This window comes from Barbus barbus (genome assembly GCF_936440315.1).
Source record: "Barbus barbus genome assembly, chromosome: 35".
In the NCBI taxonomy this organism is placed as follows: Eukaryota; Metazoa; Chordata; class Actinopteri; order Cypriniformes; family Cyprinidae; genus Barbus; species Barbus barbus.
Window position 1 is genome coordinate 13,631,486 of NC_136763.1, and position 23,623 is coordinate 13,655,108.

A 23,623-nucleotide genomic window follows, 5' to 3' on the forward strand; every position below is an offset into this window, starting at 1 on the left:
TAGGGACTCTCCATAGGCGTAATGGTTTTTATACTGAACAAACTGTGTGTGCTATTGCCCTACACCAACCCTACACCTAAACTTAGCCCTCACAGGAGACTTTGTGCATTTTTAGATAAAAAAAAAAACACCATTTAGTATGTTTTTTTTTAAGCCTTTTGAATTACGGGGACATAGGCAGTGTCCTCATAAACCACCTTCATATTGTAATACCTCTGTCATACCCATGTCATTATACAAATTTGTGTCCTCATAAACCACATAAACATGCGCGCACACACACACACACACACAACAAACAAAACACATGATCTAAAGTTTGAATACTTGTTTCACAAAAAACAATTGTTCATATCAAAATACAATTTTAATCTTAAATATTAAATCTCATTTAGAATCTTGAGGCGCACCTAGCTTTTGGAGGGAGGGGGAAAGACATATATATATATATATATATATATATATATATATATATAAAATTTATTATTATTTATTTTTCAACCGTATCAAAATCTTTAAACACACATTCCCGTGCTTGTATTTATTTCTGAGGATGGGTAAAGGTCACTGTAGCGCCGCCGCAGGACAAAAAAGGAACTGCATAAGGTCTGGCAACCCCGATGACGACATACATCACGTCAACTTCTACTGACTGCAACTGTTAAAAAAACCCCCACACGCTTCTCCTTTTCTTTACGCAAATTCAGATTCTATAAAAACTGGAAACCATGTAATCGTTCACAGATAACACGGTGAGTGTGAATGCACTACCAGCACGATAACGCGAGGTCTAGTTTAAACATTAACGGATCTTTTTGCTTCTAAATGTCGCGCGCTGATAGCTACGCACGTTAGCCTAGCATCCTTGTTTCAACCTCGGAGAATTGAAATTAACCCAGTCAACTATCACAGTTTACCTTGTTATCCAAATGCAAGAACTAGGATAATGGTAAGTAAAGTCATTTTCGTCTCCAACATGTCCTGTGCGCGTGAAATGGTATAGAAATGATTGCTTTTTTTAATTGCTTTTTTATAATTAGCTGACTGCTACATTATGACGTTCTCAGGGAAATACATTTAACGTTAATTTATTTATCTTTTTATTATTATAATTTTTTTTTAATCATAGTTAACTCTCGAGTGCACTGTATATATATTATTAACAAGCATTTGATTTCTATTGAGCTGTCAGTCTCGATCTGAACGACACCTGTGATGTCTTGGTAGACAGCTCACTAGGTTTTGAAAGACAACCCTTTGTTGGTAATAAAATATAAATATGTTTCCTCGCAGTTCTTAAGTCAGTCATGACCTCATTGCCATCATCTCAGTTAACGGGGTCAAGCTCTTCATGCAGGACTCTTCCAGGGGAAGGGACTCAGGTGAGCAACAGATAAGCACTTTCACTATTAACTCTCATTCTTGAGGTTTCATACTTCATTTACCCCTGTAAAGCCTGACGTATTAAACGATTAGAAGGAAAATCTTTTAAAATTATTTATTTTTAAGAAATGGAACTATTTGTTGAACAGAGGAAATCTATTTGTAAAAAGTTCATGCATATGTGATGTATGTTTTGTCTTATTTGATACGTAAGGCCTAGGTAGTAATATATGAGAATATGGAGCTCTTACTCATTAAAAAAAACACCTCAGTTTTATTCAGAGGCCCAAACTAAGTAAAAATATGCGATTTGGGGGATTTGGTTAGTAAGTTGAAATTCTCATAGTGATATAAATCAATGAGACTTTTATGCATATACAATGCATGTAGTTATCCATTGTCTCTCTGTCTTTAGATGCTATTTAAGTTATTTTATATTTGTACAAATAAAAATTCCTCACAAGTCATATTTAGTACATAATTCAGTACACCTGTCAGTAAATGTTCATTTTAAATTATTGCCAACAAGTTATTCTTATGTTTTCTTTATACAATTTCAAGACCATGAACAAGATTTCATACCTGAAAGTGGATAGTTTTACACTTACGCTATAAAAGGCCTTTTACTTACTAAAGTATTTATCTAAAAAAGTAATTGTCAATCATAGGGCGTGTAGTAGGTTGTGTGCATCAGCTTTTGCAGTGATGTTTTGATTATTTTATAATTTAGAGGTTTTAGAAGTTCATGTATCAAATATGATAAAGTAGGCTTCATACTATTTTATTGTACATTGTAGGCTACATACTGTTAAATATGTGGCTTTTTGATTCTGCAGGTCCACCCCAGAGCTCCTCTGCTGCAGATCCTGAGAGTAGCAGGTGCTCAGGAGGAGGTGTTTACCCTGAAGGAGGTGAGGAGTGTTTATGAGCTGACCTCTGCTTATTGACACATGCTTTGGATAAGAGTTTGAGCAACTTGATAAGGTACATTTAATAATGGCGGTGTTTTTAATTAGATCATGCACTACCTGGGTCAGTACATCATGATGAAGGAGCTTTATGACAAACAAAGGCAGCACATTGTCCACTGTCAAGATGACCCACTTGGCGAGCTACTGGAAGTGGGGAGCTTTTCTGTTAAGAACCCCAGGTGAGCTCATAACTACCAGAAATGAGATTTAAATGGCAGAAAAAAAAAAGATGTCTCTCAATTGTGTCTGGTTTTTCAGTTGTTGACAATATCTAGACAGCTAGTTGGTTGGCTGATGACCAATATAAATTACACACACATATGTTTACTTAAATTGCAGTTAAATAATGCACTCAATAATCAGCTGAAAATGTACATTATCAACTGATAAGTTATTAATATGTTTCCAAATCAACACAAGGGGGTTAAAGTTAAATGTAAACTAACATTTATTTACTCACTGACCCAAACCTGTTTGACTACTTCCGTGAAACATAAAACAATGTTTGGAGAAATATCCATACAATGGATGTCAGTTGTCACCAAAACCAACATTCTTCAAAATATGAAGAGTTCAAATGCAAAACCCTCTAAATCCATCAGACTTCTTTTCTTTTAAATGAGCATTTTTTTTATCAGACTCTTATGATCAGGTTCAGTAGTTTCATTTTAAAGGTAATGATAAGGTAATTAGTTAGTGAATAACATAACATTTTTTCAAAAATATCACTTTAGACAAACCATTGGTTTTTAACAAGTTAGATTTTCTTTTGCATCAAAACCAGCTAAATCCATTTGTGCTTTTTTTGCAAAAACCTCTAAATCCACCTCTTTGGGACAAGACAGTCAATAGTTGAAAAATCACTAAAGATACAACTAGAAACCCTCTCTGAATACAGGCAAAAATCCCCCCAAAATATAAAAAACAAAACAAAAAGATTCACACAGTATAACCACAATGGCACAAAATGCCAGCATATTTATTTTAACAACAAAAAACAGACGTTACACAAACAACCCAACATTAAAAATACATACATCTGGCATAACATCCATATGAGACAGAAGAATGGCATCTTGTTTGACTTTGTCGTTCGTGAAATACAGCTGTTGTTTGATGTATAACAAATCAGATTCCTTCAAAGTAACGGCACTGCACGGAAAACTGTTATGAATGCACTTGCGACCGAGCCATTTCCACTGTATCTACCTTCTTTTGCCTTATAACGGGTAGAATTTTTCTTCTGCTATTCAATGTCAGTAGGACAGGCTCATCCGTTTCATCATACTCCAGCTTTTATGTTAAAAATCTCAATCTGAATTTGAATCTAAAACGATCTCCACAGAAAAACTGGCTCCTCAGCGCTATTGAAACTGCTCAAAATCATATGATTCGATTCGCACCTTCTGATTGGTTCTCGGAACATAGCGGCTTTTGCTGCCAAAGGGAAGTGGCGTTTAGAGGCTTTTGCCAGCAAACCGATATTTCTGAATGGGCTGACGCTGGGATTTCGAGGATTTGAAGCAAAAATATTTGTTGAACGTGTACTATGTGCTGTAAGCATTCGCTCAATATCATTATCTCATTTTTGACGGAGGTGGCGTTTAGCGGCTTTTGCATCTGAACTCTTCATATATTCTTTTGTTCTGTAGAAGAAAGAAAGCCATGCAAGTTTAGAACAACATGAAAATGAGTAAAGGTGACAAGAGTTGTCTTTTTTTGAATGAATTACCCCTTTAACAGCTCTGGGGCCCGTTTCAATAAGGAGGTTCAACCAACTCTGATTTTAAACTTGAACTCAGAGTTGATTTACTCTGAGTTTTCGGTAACAGAACAGCTGAACTGAGTTAGTTTACTCAACTCTAAGTAGGCTGACTGAATTAAACGCGTGCACCACGACTATGAAAAGACATGATCAGCGGAGCGCCGAAATTACGATTCACCATGGCAACAGCTCTTGCCAAAAAGTCGTCAGCGTGCGTACCTCCGTCAATGCGCAACTTTAATTCTTAATAACTGTCAATAACTGTAAATTATTGAACTAATATTCATTTTAATGGTATCCCATGGCCACAAAAAAAGGGGAAAAAGACAGAAAAAAGAAACAAGAACGTGGCAGCAGCTAAAAATGAAGTATAAAAACACAATTCAATCAAGGTGAAGCTTTAAACATGAAAGGTTCTTGTGGGCTAAATGACTTTACAAACATTTGACATTAAATATCATTCAATGTCTATTTCAGTGCGCTGCAGCCTTTTCCACATAGTCTAACACTCTTTTCACATAATTAAATATTCTCTAATCCAACCGGTTACATTTCTTAATTAGAGTAATAGAATTAACTACTGACTTGTCGACAGCAAGAAGGCAGAGGGAGAACCTGCACCACTGACAGATGAAGAGGAGATGGTCAAGTATTGGAAGATTTCTAAAATCCAAAAGTTAAAAGAATAATTTTTGCTTTTTTATTAGGAAATAAAGATGACCAAAACATTGTGAATAATTAGTTTATTTAACAGCTGTGGTGGTGGTTATGGCTCGTACTACCCCTCTATCTGGCATCCTTCCATTCCATAAAGTAATCAGTTTCATTTTTTAGAAGGTGCGATGGTGGGGATATGCTTGTCATCAATTCATCCAACCACACTGGAAATCCTGAAGGAAATTCAGATTATTGGGTTACTTCCAGACACCACAGAAAGATATCAAGTGAACGTCATTTATCAGATTAGCCTCATTTAAACCTCATTTAAAATTTTTACACCACTGACTTACAGTCCTGTGAAACCCCTCTTTGACGGATTTTCCTTAAAATCTGCATACAGCGGACTTATAATGTGCTCTGCATCTCGGTTTGTTTTAAAGTGTTTTAAATTATTAAGAAATTAAAAATATTCTTGTTTCCGGTTACAGTAAGATTCTTTTTCTTACCCTATGGCGGACAATTTTACTTAAATATAGACCATTTTTCATATAAAAAATGCAGATTAAGAATTTCCTTGAAATAAGACAAAAATACTCTGTAAGAAAAGCGATTTTGCAGCGTGAATGAATGAATAAGGTATTTAAACTTCGCTAACACTATAAAAAGGGGGAGGAGACCGAAAGAAACTCTGGGTTTACCACAGAAAACCTGCTCCTGACCAGGTTAGGTTCACAGAGTAAGTTACCTCTCTTTCTGAAACGGGCTTGACTTACCCTGCTTTCTCAGGTTTGATAAACCTCCCATTTAGAAACGGAAAACCCAGAGATTCCCTCATTTCAGGGTTAACATACTCAGAGTTTTCACTTAACCATTCTTACTGAAACTGGCCCCTGAATACCTCGAGATAATTTACATATATCAGGTATTTACGTCTTTCTTTTCTGCCTTTCATAGCCCTGTGTATGAGATGTTGAAGAGGAATTTGTTTATTTTGAATAATTCGGGTAAGTCCATTCTTCTTGTTGTTGAATTTGATCTCCCAGAGATGCATATTTTGAATGATCTTGAATGACTTGTCATGCTGTCATTTAGCCCTTTTACTCTCTTGCTTTCTCTAATTTTGATTAGCCCCACCTTTCATTTTAAGGTGTGTGCATGTAAAAACGTTTTTTTTTTTATGTTTTTCCCCCTAACTTTGTCATTGTATTATCAGGTTAGTATACTGTGCAATCTTCATACAGAATCTTGACTTGATGTTAAATACTTGACTAGGTTAAATAAAAGATTAAATAATAAAACTAATATTTATTATATACCCCATTTTCCACCATAGATTCAGGCGTTACATTTCGGCCAAGTATGCTTGAGGTGTGCTTGGTGAATAAAGGGCAGTTTTTTTTTTTTTTCTTTTGTTTGTTTTGTTACTATGTTTTATTTGAAATACAGATGCAGCAAAGAATCTTTCTGTCGGCAAGGATTCTAATGAGTCTCCAAGTGAAGATCCTGGTCAGGTAAAACTAAAGCATGGTGCACAGGAGAAACAGTGTCCGCTACTCCTCTTCATGGCAAACAAATGATCAGAATTCAAATGAATCTTGATCATGATAAATCTAATTTGATTAATTCTGTTACTTGTGATTTTTGGTAAATGAAAGGCTGACAAAAGTGCTTTGTGCAGGGCATTTTGAGTACAAAATGTATTGTAATTTTCTTTTAAAGATGATTTAGGTCATTATATGGGTGCTTTTTCAGCATACAATACTTACTGCCTTTTACATTTGTCAGCTTTTTCCATTTTTTTTATGTGTGCTCTAATCAATGCTACTTTAATGCCCATAATTGTCTTCTCAAGCTTTCAGATCTTTTCTTTACATTGTAGTTGCTCAGACCTTTGTTACAATGCAAGTTTTGTGTTTAGAATTGCATCATGATCAGTAGCCTTTTTGCCACAAAGGGGAGAGTGGCAGCTGTCTCCGCCAGCCGTATCTGTACAGAGTGGCACCGTCTCTGTACTTCCCCACTGCCGGCTTGGTCTGGTGGTCCTTCCGGAGAAGCCACCAGCATGGGCCTGGCTGCTGGGGGACAGAGTACCTTTCTCTGTTTGTCACTCAGAGTTTCCTTCTCTGCATCGTTGCTTCTTTCGGAAGGACTGCAGCTTCCTTCTCAGTTCATTGGCCCTTTTCTCCCCTTTCCCCTCTGTCATACACCCATCCACATTTAACACCATTGGCATGACGGTTTACGGTTGTGAGTTGGCGGAATGAAGTTGGGTGGAGTTGGGAAAAGCAGTCTGGGAGGAGGTGTCTGGTACCGTCATGCGTTTGTGCTAGACTTTGAATAGAAAGGCTTTGAGTGTTTTATGCTAATAATATGAACTTTAAAAGGTGTTATTTTGGATTGGCTTTTTTTTTACTTGTAGTTACGCATTACTAGTGTTATTGGTGAGATGTAATTTAGATACAAGGAGTCTACTTGATTGTTGCTACTTTATGTGCACTTACAGTTGCAGCGGTGTCTAATATCTCCATTATTTGTGACCCATTCTAAGCAACCTTTTTAGAAACTTCCTATTTTTTCCCCCTGCTACTACTTGTGAGTACTTGGCCTTTGTTGCCACACCCACGGGCGCCTGCTGTGAAGGAACTGCTGTCCTACCGAGTGTCATGTCATTACTGCATGCTGATTCGATTTTTCCCTTACTGTGTAGGTTTCCAGTGGGTCGATTAGCTCTGGACAGGCTCTCATTGCTGGTAGTTCCAGCACTGTTGCAACGCAGAGCTGCTCGCAGCGCAGGCCACGTGATCCTGATGAAGGTCAGCATGAACCACCAAACACACTTTAGACCAGGGGTTCTCAATCTTTTGCAACTCATGGCCCACCAATGACTGTTTAAAAACATTCCAAGGACCACCTTTCCAAATATGATATTATGAACACAGGATAACATGACTGTTTAAAATAATATTACACATTAAACAAACTTGAAGCATGACATAAATATTACATGTATTTTATATATATATATATATATATATATATATATATATATATATATATATTTTTTTTTTTTTTTTTTTTTTTTTTTTCTCCAGTTGAATTGTAAAAAAAAATATATATATATATATATATATATATATATATATATATATATATATATATATATATATATATATATATATATATATATATATATATATATATATATATATATATAATTATTATTATTTTTTTTTTTTACAATTCAACTGGAGAAAAACTGGACATGTTAATTATACCCCTTATATCCAAAAATGAGGAAGTCTTAACAGGTGTCACACGTCAGTAACACAGTTTTCATCAACAACCACTCTAGGACCATTAATAATTAATAAATCCCAACGCATTAACATATTTACATGAACGGGTTTTGGAGTAGTTCACATGAGACAAACCCTGTTACAAAATGCATATTCTGCATACCCTCAGTTAGACACTTGGGCTTGCTTCTTGGAGATAATAAGATCAAGTCTTGGTGAAATGGGTGAGAGACTGACATGGAGAGTAGCATCCAAAGTAGCTTTCAGTTTGCTCCTTGCTTTTGATTTTGTGATAGTCACAGTGGAGAACCCGGACTCGCATAAGTATGTGGTGGTGAAAGGCAATAGGAAATTGGATTGCCTGCTTTGACAGAGAGGGATATTCACTTGCAGCCAAGAACCAAAATGAAGCAAGGTCAACTTGTGTGAGCTGAAGTTTTAGGTTACTGTCAGCTGATAGTTCCATTAGTTCATTTTCCAACACAGTGGACAGAGCCATGTCTTCTGAAGCAGGATCCACAGAGAATGGGTCCAAAGTCTAAAGGTTTCCATGTCGAGGGTCCTCTGGGAAGTAGGCAGCAAACTTTTGAGACAACTGAGACAAGTGCTGGGTAGGGCTTTGCGATTTGGGGAAAATATCTAATTGCGGGGTGGGGGGGGGGGGGGGTGGTGGTGTTACATTTTGCTTTTTTCTTTTTCCTTTTTTTTAAATTGTTTAATTTGCTTCAGCTCAATATTGTCAATAGTGTGCAGCACAGTGGGCATTGTTACCCTGCTGAAAAAAACTATAAAAACCATCACAGAAATTCTTATGGTTTCCATTATAACCATTACAAAATTCCTTTTTATAGTGTGTTTTGGGCATTATTGCAATAGGAATTACTGTTTTTCTATTGGTTACCATCTGCCAGATTACATCCCACCAATAGTCCATCAAATGCCAGTAGACATCATTATATTAAAACAAATACAGTTCCCATTATAACCCTTAAATCCATTACATTTTCTATTGTGTTTTGGGAGGGGATATATTGTTTTTTCAGCAGGGAAGATTATAATGGTATTACTACATTTACAGAATTTACTTAAAGGGGACCTATTATGCCCCTTTTTACAAGATGTAAAATAAGTATCTGATGTCCCCAGAGTGTGTATGTGAAGTTTTAGCTCAAAATACCCCACAGATAAATTTTTATAGCTTGTTAAAATGGCCACTTTTAGGGTATGAGCTGAATTTGAGTATGTTGCTTTAAATGCGAGTGAGCTATTGCTCCCGGAGAAGAGGGCGGAGCTTTAAGAGCTCCAGCTCCGTATTAGCAGTGCTAGCCTTTGCAAATAAATATTCCACTATTAATACAAACCTGTTATCTTTACTACTCGGTTTCAAAGTCGGTCATCTGATTGTACTGTGCATAATAAATTTGTGTTTATGAATTACACAGACGGGGAGCACGACGGGCTAAAAATAACAACATAGCTGGTCTCATGCTATCACAAACGTTCCACTTCTGATTATGAGCTCGACAACTTCAAGCGATCGACTGCTTTCATACGCAACTTTTAACTATTCATTCACAATTATTCTGATGGCACTTGAAGGCAGCATCACTGAAAACAGGAAGAGACAATGATAGCTTTAGTAATAAGCCTTACAGAGTGCCAAGAAGCTCTTTCAGAAAGGCAATTTGGAAAACAAATGCGTGATACTTACTTTGTCTGGAGCTGATGTTCGCGCACGAAGCGTTGGTATTAATTCCTAAACATATAGGGGACGTTACCGTTTTTTCAGGGATATTTCCTTCGAAAATGAAATTTAACCACAGTGTCCTCGGCTCAGATGGGGGGAGATTGTGGCGACTCCTATGTTCATTAGTGCATCCTAAAATACAACACTTGTAAAGCCTCTTTGGCATTGACATTGTATATAACTCCAATAATAGCGGACCGCAGCTTCTCACTCAGTGCTGTGTTTATGCTAATAGGGCAGAGAGCGTCACAAATGGGCGGGACTTTTTCCCCTCTGTGACGTGAACAGAGGGAGAATCTGAAACAGCTCGTACTGAGAGACTGTTTATGATTTATTGGTTTTATACCAAAATGAGTTGGTGGATTTTTAACATTATAGGCTGGTTGTTTTCACACACTGCGGCCACACAACTATGTTCAAACAGCTTATAAAAGTGATTTTTGCGGAATAGGTCCCCTTTAATTACTGAACTTCACCAGAAAGATTTGTTTATTTTTTGTAAATAAAGAGCTGTATTACTTTAGTCAATTATTAAAGTATTACATAGGTTACAGGCTAATTTATTCATTTTTAAGTATTTGGAATTTTAAGAACAAGTGGAAAATGTGCTGAATGTTTCATTTCATCCAAGTGAAATTAGCAAGCATTTAGACTGAATTTACATTTGTTTTAAACGTGGAGCAAGGAGCGAGTTGTGCTCGTGCGTCGCGTGGGGCAGAGAGGAGCGAGTATGAGAAGCATTCAGAGACGCAGGCTGTGTGTGCGGTCTTCTGAATTGAATAGTGAACATGCCCTATAAACTTATTTAAAATTAGAATCTGTTGGGGAGATAAAATGTGTAAGATAACGTTCATGTACTAATAAAAATATTCGAAGAATGTATCTTTTATTCTCCAGTACTAAAAGCAGAACCGATAAGGGAGCTCTTATGCATTGTGGCACAGCTCTTGCACATTACCTTTTTTATTCGGTGGCTGTCATTTAGAAGCCAAAGTAATCTCATATTACATACGTTTTTCTTTAGTATTACCTTGCCTGACTATTGATCTGACCTTGTAGACGCCATAATCCCACTCGCTCTCTCTTGCTCTTTCTATTCTTATTATATTTTTTTAAATGGTGGGCGTTTACGCAATTGGCTAGAGCAGTGCTGATTGGGGAGAATGGAGGTGCACTCGCTCAGTTGGTTAGTAACACTGCCACTCAAGGCTGGCAGTTATGCATTTGCGTTTGCTCTGGAACAGAGAATATTGCGTCCACATCGCAAGCTTTGCGATTAGCAAATCGCAACGTCTCAAATCGCGATTGCGGTTTGATTTCGATTAATCGCACAGCCCTAGTGCTGGGTTATGACACATGATATGTTCACATGAGAAGAGGCTTCCAAAGTTTCACTCAGATGTGGAAACGCGTCAAATCGTCCCTCCTTGACTCTTCTATTCCAAAGAATGAGTTTTTTCTTGAATTCTTAAATTTTGTCTGAAACCAAAACCACTGTGCTTTTTCTGCCTTGCATTGATGCATTCAGCTGATTTAACTGATCGATATATCAGACAAGTACACTTTAAAAAAAAAAACCTGTAAAAACAAAACGGTAAAAAGACTGGCAGGAGTGCTTCAGACATATTCAGTTTAATTACAGAAAATAGCCATTTCACAAAATTACAAGCAAAAACTGTAAAAATACAGAAAAGACTTTAGTCAAAATTCATTATATATTACTGTTGATAATTGTTTGTAAACTATGGAAAAACAGATAATGTATGTCAAATTACATAGAAAAACAACCAACTTTCAGGTTAATCGCCATAAATTTAAGGTTTTAACAAGTTGTTTTATAAAACTGCTCTGTCAATCTACAGGAAATTAATTTTAAAGTACAGTTTTTCCATGTACGATAACTAAGAAATCATTTATAAAAATGCAGTAAACACGTATTTTAAGTTCCATGTAAAGAGAATTCTGAGAATTGTTTCTAAACACATTACAAATGTTAGAAATGTAATTGCTGAAATGCATTACAAAGACTCTGAACTATGTAGTACTTAATTGTGGAGTTAAACAGTTTTTCACCATTTCTGTGTTCAGGATTTTTTGGGCGGGGCTAAAACGGTGGCTCGATGATGCAATGGAGCCACCGAGCGTGGCCCCGCCCCTAACACTATAATAACTACGTTGAGAAGTCAAGTTCTTAGTTTGTCTTTTTGAATGTCTGTGATGTTAGATATACAGATTCTAGGCAGGGACGGTTCTAGGGTGAATGGATACCCGGGTCTTAGCCCAGAGACATCAATATGTGGCAGAATACATACAATTTAAAAACATGGAGCGTTCACAATTCGCATCTAGAAACGCGAGCTGTACCGCTTTCTCTTCTTTCAAAGCGCACCGGAGCTTGCTCTCTCTTGGTATTTGCCGTTGCTAAGCAACCATGAGCAGCGCTGCCTTGACGACGAGAAGGTTTCAACTCACTACAGCGCAAATAACGAACTTGCACGATCAAACATGTATGGCTGTATATCAGTAGCATCCATTCAGGTTATAGCGGTATTTGACAGTTGAGAGAGATGGCCGCTTTCCCGCGAGTGGGCGTGGTTTCAGCGCCCCCAGTGTTTGAGAGCAGAGAGTCCTGCTTATTTTTCAAAGATTTTGATAACTTATTTTAGTTACTTGGCGGGTTTTTTTATCATTCAAATTTGTCTGGGTGGTTAATAACACATTTTTCTGTTGTGTGACAAACTCAGAACACATATTTTAATATCACTTTACATGGACTTAAAAAAAAAAAAAAAATTGTATATTTACAGGATTAATCCTTCTTTTTACAGAAACAATCTCACAACTTCAGCCAATCTCTGTAAATTAAAAGGCATTTAGAAGTTATTTTATGTCTACCTAGAATAATTTTGTTAAAATACAGATATTATTAACTGCAATATAATAACCAAGACATGTTGTATAAAAATGTAGTAAATTCGTAATACAAAGACAGATGTCTCTAGATATACATTTTTAATTGTTCATTTTCTAGAATATTACAGTTTAAAATGTTTGGACAGTAGAGAAGTGAGCATAGTTACTTAGAAATATGTAAAAAATTAAAAATAGCAAAATTGTCTGCTAATTTCTGTAAAATGAACCATGTATTCTGTACCTTTTAAAAGGAACCTGCACATTCACAGTATTAGTCATTGTACAGAAGCATTGTATGTCAAGTTAAATTAATAAAAAATATTACAGGAAATACATTTAGTACATAATTTAGAACATACAAAAAGACCTACATTAAAAAGCAATTGCTGTATACATTTATACATTTACAATGACAATTTATCCAAAGCAATATACAAAGTACCAGTTAGCCTAACACAGTAGACATAGCAGGGTTTTTTTTATAAATGGAAAGAGTTAGTATTAAAGGGATAGTTCACCAAAGAAAGAAAATTGCTCTATGATTTACTCACCCTCAAGCCATCCTCAGTGTGCAGTACATGAATTTATTCTTTCAGATGAACACAATCCAAGTTATATCAATAAGCATCCTAGCTCTTTCAGGCTTTGTAATGACAGTGAATGGCTGCCATGAGTTTGAAGCTCAAAAAAGTGCATCCATCCTTCATAAACATACTCCATATGGCTCCAGGGATTAATAAAGGTGAAGCATATTTTACACTTTATAAAGTAAAAAAAAAAATAGCTCCCGGCAAAACACTACGTCATGACATACAAAGCTACATCCTACATCGAGTAAGTTATGCTTAAGTCAAATCTGTATGGCTGTTTGACCTGAGTTATTTTACTTTATAAAGTGTAAAATATGCTTTTCAGAAAAAAACCCACTGGAGCCATGTTGAGTACGTTTGTGGATGGATGGATGCGCTTTTCTGAGCTTCAAAGTCATGGCAGCCATTCACTGCTCTTATAAAGCCTGGAAGAGGCCGGATGTTTATTGATATAACTCTGAGTGTGTTTGTCTGAAAGAAGAAAGTCATATACACATACGATGGCTTGAGGGTGAGTAAATCATGGGGTCATTTTCATTTTTGGGCGATCTATCCCTTTAATGGGTCAAGTGCTCATGAAGAAAAAAAAAGCATTTTTAGCCATTTCTTGAAAATGGGCAGATTTTGGCAGTTTATTAGAAGAGCAACAAACGGTCAAAGATAAGGTCTGTGAAAGTGAATTTGTACCTCTTTGGGATGTGATGTAAGCGGCTACTAGCAACCAGAGCAGTGATGAGGTGAGTGACGTGCACTTTCTTCAGCTCGTTAAAGACCACTCTCAGTGCCACATGCTGGATTAGTTACAAAGGCTTGACAGTACATGCTGGAAGATCTGCCAAGAGAGCAGTACAATAGTCCAGTCTGGAGAGAACAAGCGCTTGGGCAAGGAGTTCTGTTGCATGCCCCGTAAGGAAGGGTCTGATCTTCCTAATGTTGTACAGGGCAAATCTGCAGGATCGGGCCAGTGCAATGTGGTCAGTGAAGTTTATATGTGTCCACTGTAACATTAAGGTTGGGTTGACCTGAAAACTTGCGCAATTCTGTTTCTGTTTTTTCTTTTTAGTGCGCGTGCTTCAGGTGTATGTGCTCAGAAAAAAGCGCACGTCAGACCAGCGTGCGAATGAAACATTTAACCAGCAAGGCTTGTGTGCAAATAATGTACTTTTGCGATCGCGAATAAGTGCAGTGTCCTGTCAGAGTAACTCTACTGCTGTATGTTGTGTTGTACAGTATATAGAGACGGAGGCGACAGAACTGTATTTGACATAATGTGCGCTGTATACTATGCACGATATATGCACGATACTACGATATTTCTTCAAAAGCAGATCATGGAGACATTTTTATTGTCCACGATTAAAAATCGTCATATCGCACACCTCTACTCAAAGCCCAAGTTATATGTTTTCACGGTCCCAGTTAACCCAAAAATTAATGTAAACATTCAAAAATTTTCACTATCAATAACGATACTTTGATTCTGGTTCCCGATTCGGTCAGTGCCTAAAAAGTACCTAAATCGATACCCAGCCCCACCTAAAGATGAAAGTTTTACTCACCCCAATGCCTTCCATGATGTTTTTCTTTCATCTGCAGATAACTTGGATTTTTTTTTTTTTTTTTTTTTTAAAGTTGTCCAACATCTGTTGAGGCATAAAATGCATCTGAGTGGGTATACCAACATTTTGATTACCCAAAAATTGTATGTAGAAAGCATAAAGGTAATTCATATGGTTCGAGTTAATGAAACAAAGCACTACGGTTTAACTATAAACTTTTGATTCTGCTTAAAATGACAATGATTTTACATAAAAAATTTTTTTTTCTCATATTCAAATCATTCGCTAGCTGTTCCGCTCTCGTGCAGAACAGCCCAGTAGCCCCTCACTGCAGAACAAAGATCCAGGGGGCGGGGTTGGATCCACATGTAGGGGGTGGAGATGGGTAGGTTTAGGGGTGGAGATGGGTGGGTTTAGGGATCAGGGGGTGGAGACGGGTAGGTTTAGGTAAATGTAAGGTGGGAGGAGTTGGATCTAGATCCAATCACACCCTCTGGATCTTGTGTTCTGCAGTGAGGACCATCTTGAACAGCCAACCATCGTGGGCGGCGCTAAATTGGCGGCAAATTTGAATTTGCGTTATCTTGCGTGCCTGTACACACACACTACACTAAACCTACCATCACAGAAAACAATACCAAATGTTTAAATTAGCAAGAAAAGGTTAAAAGAGTAGTAAAAGAAACGATGCATAATTTACAGTACATTTACTGTATGTACAAATACTATTATTTGACCTTAAAAACCTCTTAACCCTCACACGATTAACGATCTTCACTGGTAATAAAAATTCTTTGACTGAATGATTTGTGGTTAAAAAAGAAAATCCCCTATTTTTACAGGAATAATCCGTAATATTAAATAGCATTTTATGTAAAATTAGACATTACATAAAAACAGAACATTTATGTAATACCGAAATACAAGCAATTATCTGTAAAATAACAGTATTTCATCGTATAATGAAAAAATGGGAAAATTCTGTAAAAAAAAATACAGACAGTTACCTGTAAAAATCTCTCTTTTTTTTTTAACAGTGTAGGCCAGTTTTGCACAAAAGTAATCATCAGTGTAATGTCAGTAAGAGGGGAGCGTTGCTCTTCCAGAAATGTGTGCACTTCTTTTCTCAGTTCAAAAAGACGATTAAGCACACATCCTCTTGAAAGCCACAGTATTTCACTGTGGTACAAGAGCTGCAAATGATCAGCATCAAGTCGTTCACACAGAGTTGCACCTTGAGTTGAGGGCATTTTTCTTAATATAGTTAACAGTTTTCACAGCAATGTTCATGACCTCATGCAGTTCTGGTGACATCTGCTTTGTTGTAAGGCTTTCCCTGTGCAAGAAACAGTGCGTCAACTTTGCTTCTGGTGCTGGCTCTTGGATTTGTTTAACAACACCACGATGTTTTCCCGTCATAGTAGCCACAGCGTCTGTGCAAATACCTATGCAGTATTTCCAATCAAGACCTTTTTCAGTGAAGTACTCATCAAGGCAGTGCATGACATTATCTGCCGCTGTTCTCGTTGGAAATTCTTTGGAAAATAGCAGATCTTCACAAAGGTTACTCTCCATGCAGTATTGGACAAAATCTAACAGTAACGCAGCGTTACTTATGTCCGTCGACTCGTCCAGCTGAATGGCAAAATAAGGGCTTGCCTTTATTCGTTCCTGTTAATTTGGGGGTAGTCTACCACTGCCTGCACGACCCACCAGATGGCGCTCGAAGGCCCACTAGAGGGCTGCAGCCCACCGGTTGAGAATCACTGATTTAAACAATATAATCAATGTCATCATTATCCTTAATTTTTGCAATTGTAATTTGTATTTTAAGATCAGATATTGATCTATCCTTACAGACTCCTCAGACGGCTTGCCTAGGTCTGCTTGCAAACGGCCAAAGCTAGACTTTACTCTGGAAGAGTGGGACCTTTCTGGGTTGCCCTGGTGGTTTCTGGGTAACTTACGAAGTAATTACACTCGCCGGAGCAACGGTTCAACGGATATTCACACCAATCAAGTAAGAGGACACAATACCCAGAACATAATTCATATGGTCATTTTCATGAAGAAAAACAAGAATGCAAAAAAAAAAAAAACCCTAAAAAACTCAGTAGTCTTATTGGAGTTAAGTCACTGTCGTGAGACTGTCACACAACTAGACTGAGGGAACAGCTTTCTCCCGGACAGGACGAGGACACGGCCATTGTTTCTGACACCACAGATGATCTTTGTTTCCTGAATGAGGCAGAGAGCGAGCAAGTTAGTGTGGAGATGAAGGAGGCAGTGCTGGAGCAGGGAAGTGACACGGAGTCCCCACATGAAGAAGAGGAGACCGGGAAAGATAGTAAAGATGATAGGAAGGTAATGTTGTTTTTTCTTCATTCACGGTTTCGTTTTAACATTGAGTCATCATAACCAGCTAAATGCAATTCATTTTCACTTTCAGATGCAAGATCAGGATGATGACTCTCAGTGTTTAAGTGACGACACTGATACTGAGATCAACTCACAGGTATATGTATAAGAAAAATAGTACTTTTGCTGTTCTTTGTTAGTGATCAATCGTTTTTAAATGGCCGATGCTGACCTACCTACTCAAAGGAATAGTTCACCCAGAAATGAAAATTCTGTCATTAATTACTCACCCTCACATTGTTCCAAACTTGTAAGACCTTCGTTAATCTTCAGAATACAAATTAATATATTTTTGATGAATTCCGAGTGCTCTCTGACCCTCCCATAGACAGCAAGTATACTACCACGATCAAGGTCCAGAAACATAGCAAGGACATCGTTAAAATAATCCATGTGACATCAGTGGTTCAACCGTAATTTTACGGTTGAACCACTGATGTCACATGAATTGTTTTAACGATGTCCTTGCTACGAGATAATTAATATATGTAATTTATTCCTGTGGCAAAGCTTCAGCAGCCCTTACTGCAGTCTTCAGTATCACATGATCCTTTAGAAATAATTGTATGCTGATTTGGTGCTCAAGAAACATTTCTTGTTATATTAATATTTTAAGAAGTTGTGCTGCTTAAGTTTTTTTTGGAAAACAGTAAAACTGATTTTTTTTTCAGGATTCTTTGAATAAAAATTTGAATAAGAGCAGGATTACTTTCAAAACCCATTGCAACATTATAAACTATTTAACCGGCAATTTTTTAGCTTGCTGAATAAAAGTTTTATATGTACTCATCCCAAACTTTTGAACAGTTTTATGTAATGAAATTTATATGTAAAGGGTAAGATTTAAATAACTGTTTGTGTATATTTAAGTTTATCATCTTTATATTGTTCTGTTTATGTTCTGAAATAGTTAAACATACATGGAAGGCATATCTTATTCAAATGACCTCCTCTTCTGGCAGGATGCGTGGCAGTGCTCAGAGTGCCGCAAATTTAACACCCCTCTTCAAAGGTACTGTATGCGCTGTTGGGCTCTGCGGAAAGACTGGTACAAGGATTGTCCTCGTCTTGTGCACTCCATCTCCGTTCCAGACATCCCTGCTTGTAGTTCACGTCCTGAGAGGGATGAAGATGAGGAGGATGATGATGGAATCGACATGCCTGACTGCCTTAGGACTGTGTCTGACCCCGTCATCCTCCCCTCGCACCACGTCACTAGAAACATCCCCCCATCATCCACCTCCTCGTCTAAAGGAAAGGCTCCTTCCCAGCTTCACCACCACTTACAGGAGAGCTCAGAGGGAGACAGCCAGGACACACTGGACATGGAGACGGAATGTCAACCAGAGGCCTTACTGGAACCCTGCAAGCTGTGCCGAGTGCGGCCACGCAACGGCAACATCATCCACGGCCGCACGGCTCACTTGATCACCTGTTTCCCCTGTGCCCGCAAGCTGCACAAATTTCATGCTCCTTGCCCAGGCTGTGGCCAGGTTATACAGAAGGTCATTAAAACCTTCATAGCATGACTGAAACATCTTAAAGGGACACATGTATTATAAACGCACACTCACATACTAGTTCTAAAAAATGTTCCCTTATATGGAGGAAGGCAGAGAGACTGACAAACCATTTCTGGGCTAAAATGAAAGCACAGTGTATCAGTGTAATAGTACAATATATCTATGATGATGATTTATATTGTATAGTACAAATCCAGTATATATAATGTACAGAATGTAATTTAAAGAAACTTGCCTCGTATTGTTGGTTCGCCATTGTTTTGTTAGCTTAACAAAACGTGATCTCTCTGTATCTGCTTAGTATCTGTAAGGTGAAAGAGAGGTTTAGCTGCCTTGATTTGCTACTGAGAGTGGGAAGATGTGAATCTTGGGTCAAAAATATTAACAGACTCCGAAATGAAATGCATGGCTTTAGTATTTGTGCCTGCATGAAGAATTAAAATCCTAACATGTACTACTTTAAACAGACCGGATGGTTTGCTATTGCGCTTTCAATGTTCTTGACCATCTTTGGTTTTACTTTATCTTAGAAGACTAGAATATACCCCCCCCCGCAGATTTCAGGCACTTAAAGACTAAAGCTCTAGGAATCACTGCTGTGTGATATTTAGTAGGCCTGGTGAAGGGTTTTTCTTTTGACAGGTGCTTTAAACAGATTATATGGGAATATTTATTTATTTATCAACTTAGTTTTGGTTGATGACATCAAATGGGGTGACCAGTCACATGTCATTCCTGTGCTATATTGAGAGTACCAGTTGTATTACAGTTGTGAAGTATTAAACTTTTCATGTATGAGAGCTACAATAGAAAAAAGTTAGGCCAATGGCCATGGTTTTCACTTCCTAACCCTTCCTTTGGTTGCTGAAGTTCTTTCCTTGTTTGTTTGTTTTTCTATACCTGAACAGATCTAGTGTATGATTTGAGGACAATTTGTGCTCTGTCTGGTCAGGCTTTTGCCTCTCATCCACACACGTACCTGTTTTATTAAGGTTCAGAAACTGCCATGTGAGGTGCATTTATGGAAAAAGGTATTTTGAAAGCAAAGTCTACCATACTGCCATACTTTTTTTTTTTTTTTTCTCTCTCTCAAAATGGTCATCTGTATTTTTGGCAGTGTTAAGTAAAATTTACCAGAGTGAAATGGGATTTTAGGGTTATTATCCTCTGCTTTAATTGGTAGTCTCTGTTGTGTATTAAGCGCAGCAATTGAGGACCCTTTGAAAAGGAAATCTAGTGTCCTCAGCTATGAGATGGCGAAAGCACTTTCACACACAGTAACCAATAGGACTAGCTTTGCTTTTTTTCTAATAAATGCTGTTATTTAACTTTTTGAGGATGTCCATCTAAATTTATCTTGAACTTTTTTGTGTGGTACAAACACTGCTGTTTCACTGCCATTATATGCCTCACAGAATGGAATCGAAAACAAATTCATCCTAAGCCAATGCAATTATATAATGAAGTCTATTTGGTTGTTTTGATTGTTTGCTTGTTTTTATCCAAACCTGGTTTCTGCTCAGATTCAGTCTGAACAGTCATTTTTGTTTGTTTTTAACTGTAAAATAAGTGATGTAACCAATTGGAATAAATGCTTTTTTTCAGTTTTACTTGCAGCTTCATTGCAGTATTTTCACAGTTTATTTTGACAATTTATTTCAGAGGTTAAATCAACTTTTACACCAGTTGTTACTGTCATGTTACCAAAGAAAAAAATGTAAGTTTACTTCTTCTTTTTTACCACAAGGGGGCAGTAACAGTCTTTCAGTTTGTAAAGAATTATTTGAAATCATTTTGCTTTGCTACCTTTTGACTTTGGTTTTTGAATCTTTTAAATAACCCTTCCTTTATTGAAATAGTTTATATTCTCAACATATAAAAGCCAGTTTGTTCATAATGCATATTGAATCCATTGTTCTTGTGCTTAATGCGTCTCTGTCAACTCTACATGAAATCCTGCTTGTTTCTGTCTATCAGGCTCGTCCAATGTAAGACGCAGTGATGTAATTGGAAATCAATAACAGAAGTGTCTCGAGGGGTCAGTCTCATGCTGAGGGATAGTTGGGTTCTTCCTCTAATCTCTCACCATCTCAGGTGTCCGCCGTAATGGGCCTACCATCAGGTTAGATCTTTTAAACTGTCAGTAGCTGGTCACTGAGAGGTTCACACAAATGGTTCAATGTCCTCGTAGAAGGATGAAACCATTAAATGCCCTCAGTGTTTCAAGCTTCAGTTTTACATGTTCTTTGCATTTGTCATGCTTTTTGGTCTCATGATGAAAGGAAAAGTGCATTGTTTGTGATTATTTTCCTACTCTGTCTTTCTACGGTTTATTTTTTACTTCTCCTTTACGTGCTGTTTACACTGGCAATTTAAGTTTGTGTAGTCACCAGACTGACATATTTATGTGTGCTCTCTTTGTTTTTGTTTACAATATGTAGCTCTAAGAAAGATGTGTTGATTGAATTGCATGAAGGAATGATTTGACCACATGTGTCCAGGTTGCTTGCTAGCATTTTCAGGTTATTGCATTTTTATTTGTTTTTTTCTTTCTGGTGCAGCCAGGCTGAAATAGTCATCCATTGCTGTCATGCATGCAGAGACAATAATGTGAATTTCATTAAGTAAGATTCCCCCAATGATAAATACTTATTAGAAATCCTGAAATAGCTTGATGCATTGACTGCTAATGGCACAGCTTAGCTCTGCATGTACAATGAGTCATATACCCATCACACAGGAGGAATGACAGCTCATTGTTTTCACTTATTATACAGTAGTTATGGCCAGACTATTTAAATAACTGTGAATGATTTTAAATGAAGTGACAGTCACTTTTGTAACTGCGATGTGTTCAGTGCTCATTGTTTCGTCAATATTGTGTGTTCACTGCTCTGAGCCTTTCTTCCAGAGCCACTTTCTTTCCTTTCCAATATAAATCATTGACAAAAATCTGTGTCTGTCCAATGATGTGTAACAGCAATGGTAAAATGTCTGGGGATTTACAACAATGCTGCTGCAGGTGGTAGGAATCCACCTTTCACATATACAGTGGGGGTGGGGGGATTGGATCCCCTGCTGATTTTGTACATTTGCCCACTGACAAAGAAAGGATCAGTCTATAATTTTAAGGGTAGGTTTATTTTAACAGAGAGACAGAATAACAACAAAAAAATCAATTTAAAAAAAGTAAAAAATTGATTTGCATTTTAATGAGTGAAAGAAGTATTTGATCCCCTATCAGTCAGCAAGATTTCTGGCTCCCAGGTGTCTTTTATACAGGTAAGGAGCTGAAATTAGGAGCAGTCTCTTAAAGGGAGTGCTCCTAATTTGTTTGTTACCTGTATAAAAGACGCCTCTCCACAAATGTACGGGGCCGTGTACCGTCAGGGCCAGGGCATTGAAAATGGGCCGTGGATGGGTATTCCAGCATGACAATGACCCAAAACTCATGGCCAGGGCAAAAAAGGAGTGGCTCAAGAAGAAGCACATTAAGGTCCTGGAGTGGCCTAGCCAGTCTCCAGTCCTTAATCCCATAGAAAATCTGTGGAGGGAGCTGAAGATTCGAGTTGCCAGATGTCAGCCTCGAATCCTTAATGACTTGGGGAGGATCTGCAAAGAGGAGTGGGACAAAATCCCTCCTGAGATGTGTGAAAACCTGGTGGCCAACTACAAGAAACGTCGGACCTCTATGATTGCCAGCAAGGGTTTTGCCACCAAGTACTAAGTCATGTTTTGCGAAGGGGTTAAATACTAATTTCACTCATTAAAATGCAAATCAATTTAAAACTTATTTGAAATGCGTTTTTCTGGATTTTTTTGTTGTTGTTATTCTGTCTCTCACTGTTCAAATAAACCTACCATTAAACAATTATAGACTGATTATTTCTTTGTCAGTGGGCAAACGTACAAAATCAGCAGGGGATCAAATTATTTTTTCCCCCACTGCATGTTACTAAAACTTAGGGGTCAATATGCTCACCAAGACTGCATTTATTTACTTAATTTTAATATATTGTAAAATGTCATTTAATTCTATTTTCCACAGACATTATTCCAGTCTTCGGTGTGACATGATCCTTCAATAGATGATACAGTATTTGATGCTGAGGTTACATTTCTTATTATCAGTGCTGAAAACAGTTGTGTTGCTTAAAACACCAGTTTTCATAAAAAAAAAATATTTTTGTTTTCTTTGGTTAAATAAGAGCTAACTGATTTGGAACTGATTTAGATTGCGTTAATAATAAATTTTAGCATCAGCTGTCCTTTTAAAATGGATGAGTTGAAATGCAGAGCAAAATGTGGAGTGTTTTTGTAGCTGTGGACCTCTCACACGGATGTATGTGCACACACTCTCACATACCACCTAAAACAGCCCAGTTCTACTCCATTAACCAGTGTCACTTCCCATTTCTGGGCTCTTGCTCCGCCGTTCCATATTCCATTATCTTACTCGCACGGTCTGCCTTCCTTCCCCTTATGGGGAAATCGATAGCCACACAAATAGATTTCACAATCAGTTTTTCTATCATCGTTCCACAAAACTGCTTCCTGGCTTTAAAAATGGGAACACTTTTAAGGAAAGGAAAAAGAGAAAAACAGGACGTTTAAATTGCTCAAATTCCTGCTGGTTAGGGTGTATTTTTCACTGTATGTAGTCTGAATTGCATCGGAAAAAGTTTTAGTTGAATGGTGTGTGCACTATTGCAAGAAGTATTGCCATAAGCCAGTTTGCTGTCATGGCAGGTATGGTATATACAATGCTGCTTAAAGTTTGGGGTTAGGTTTTTTTATT

General features: G+C 37.4%; 1 protein-coding gene across 4 annotated transcripts; it reads left to right on the plus strand.

Annotated features, from left to right (window-relative positions):
• The first annotated feature begins 599 nt into the window (after window positions 1-599).
• Window positions 600-21,772, plus strand: LOC306855218 (protein Mdm4-like). 4 transcript variants are annotated; one of them, XM_079393734.1, is made up of 11 exons: window positions 600-949; window positions 1,294-1,382; window positions 2,220-2,294; window positions 2,400-2,533; window positions 5,734-5,783; window positions 6,226-6,290; window positions 7,487-7,592; window positions 16,744-16,904; window positions 17,075-17,248; window positions 17,334-17,399; window positions 18,265-21,772. In XM_079393734.1, the coding sequence occupies exons 2-11, from the start codon at window positions 1,308-1,310 to the stop codon at window positions 18,829-18,831; spliced, it is 1,473 nt and encodes a 490-aa protein (XP_079249860.1). In that variant the 5' UTR covers window positions 600-949; window positions 1,294-1,307; the 3' UTR covers window positions 18,832-21,772. The 4 variants fall into 4 exon arrangements, with proteins under 4 accessions (XP_079249860.1, XP_079249858.1, XP_079249859.1 ...); XM_079393732.1 differs by having other exon boundaries at window positions 17,060-17,248; window positions 18,265-20,434; XM_079393733.1 differs by having other exon boundaries at window positions 629-752; window positions 17,060-17,248; window positions 18,265-20,434.
• Window positions 21,773-23,623: the final 1,851 nt, after the last annotated feature.

Excerpts from the sequence above, each read along its gene's own strand:
- LOC306855218 (XM_079393732.1), top strand. The coding sequence starts at position 1,308 with ATGACCTCATTGCCATCATCTCAGTTAACGGGGTCAAGCTCTTCATGC. Across the intron at positions 1,383-2,219 it reads TTCCAGGGGAAGGGACTCAG|GTCCACCCCAGAGCTCCTCT; the intron begins GTGAGCAACAGA and ends TTGATTCTGCAG. Across the intron at positions 5,784-6,225 it reads GTTTATTTTGAATAATTCGG|ATGCAGCAAAGAATCTTTCT; the intron begins GTAAGTCCATTC and ends TTTGAAATACAG.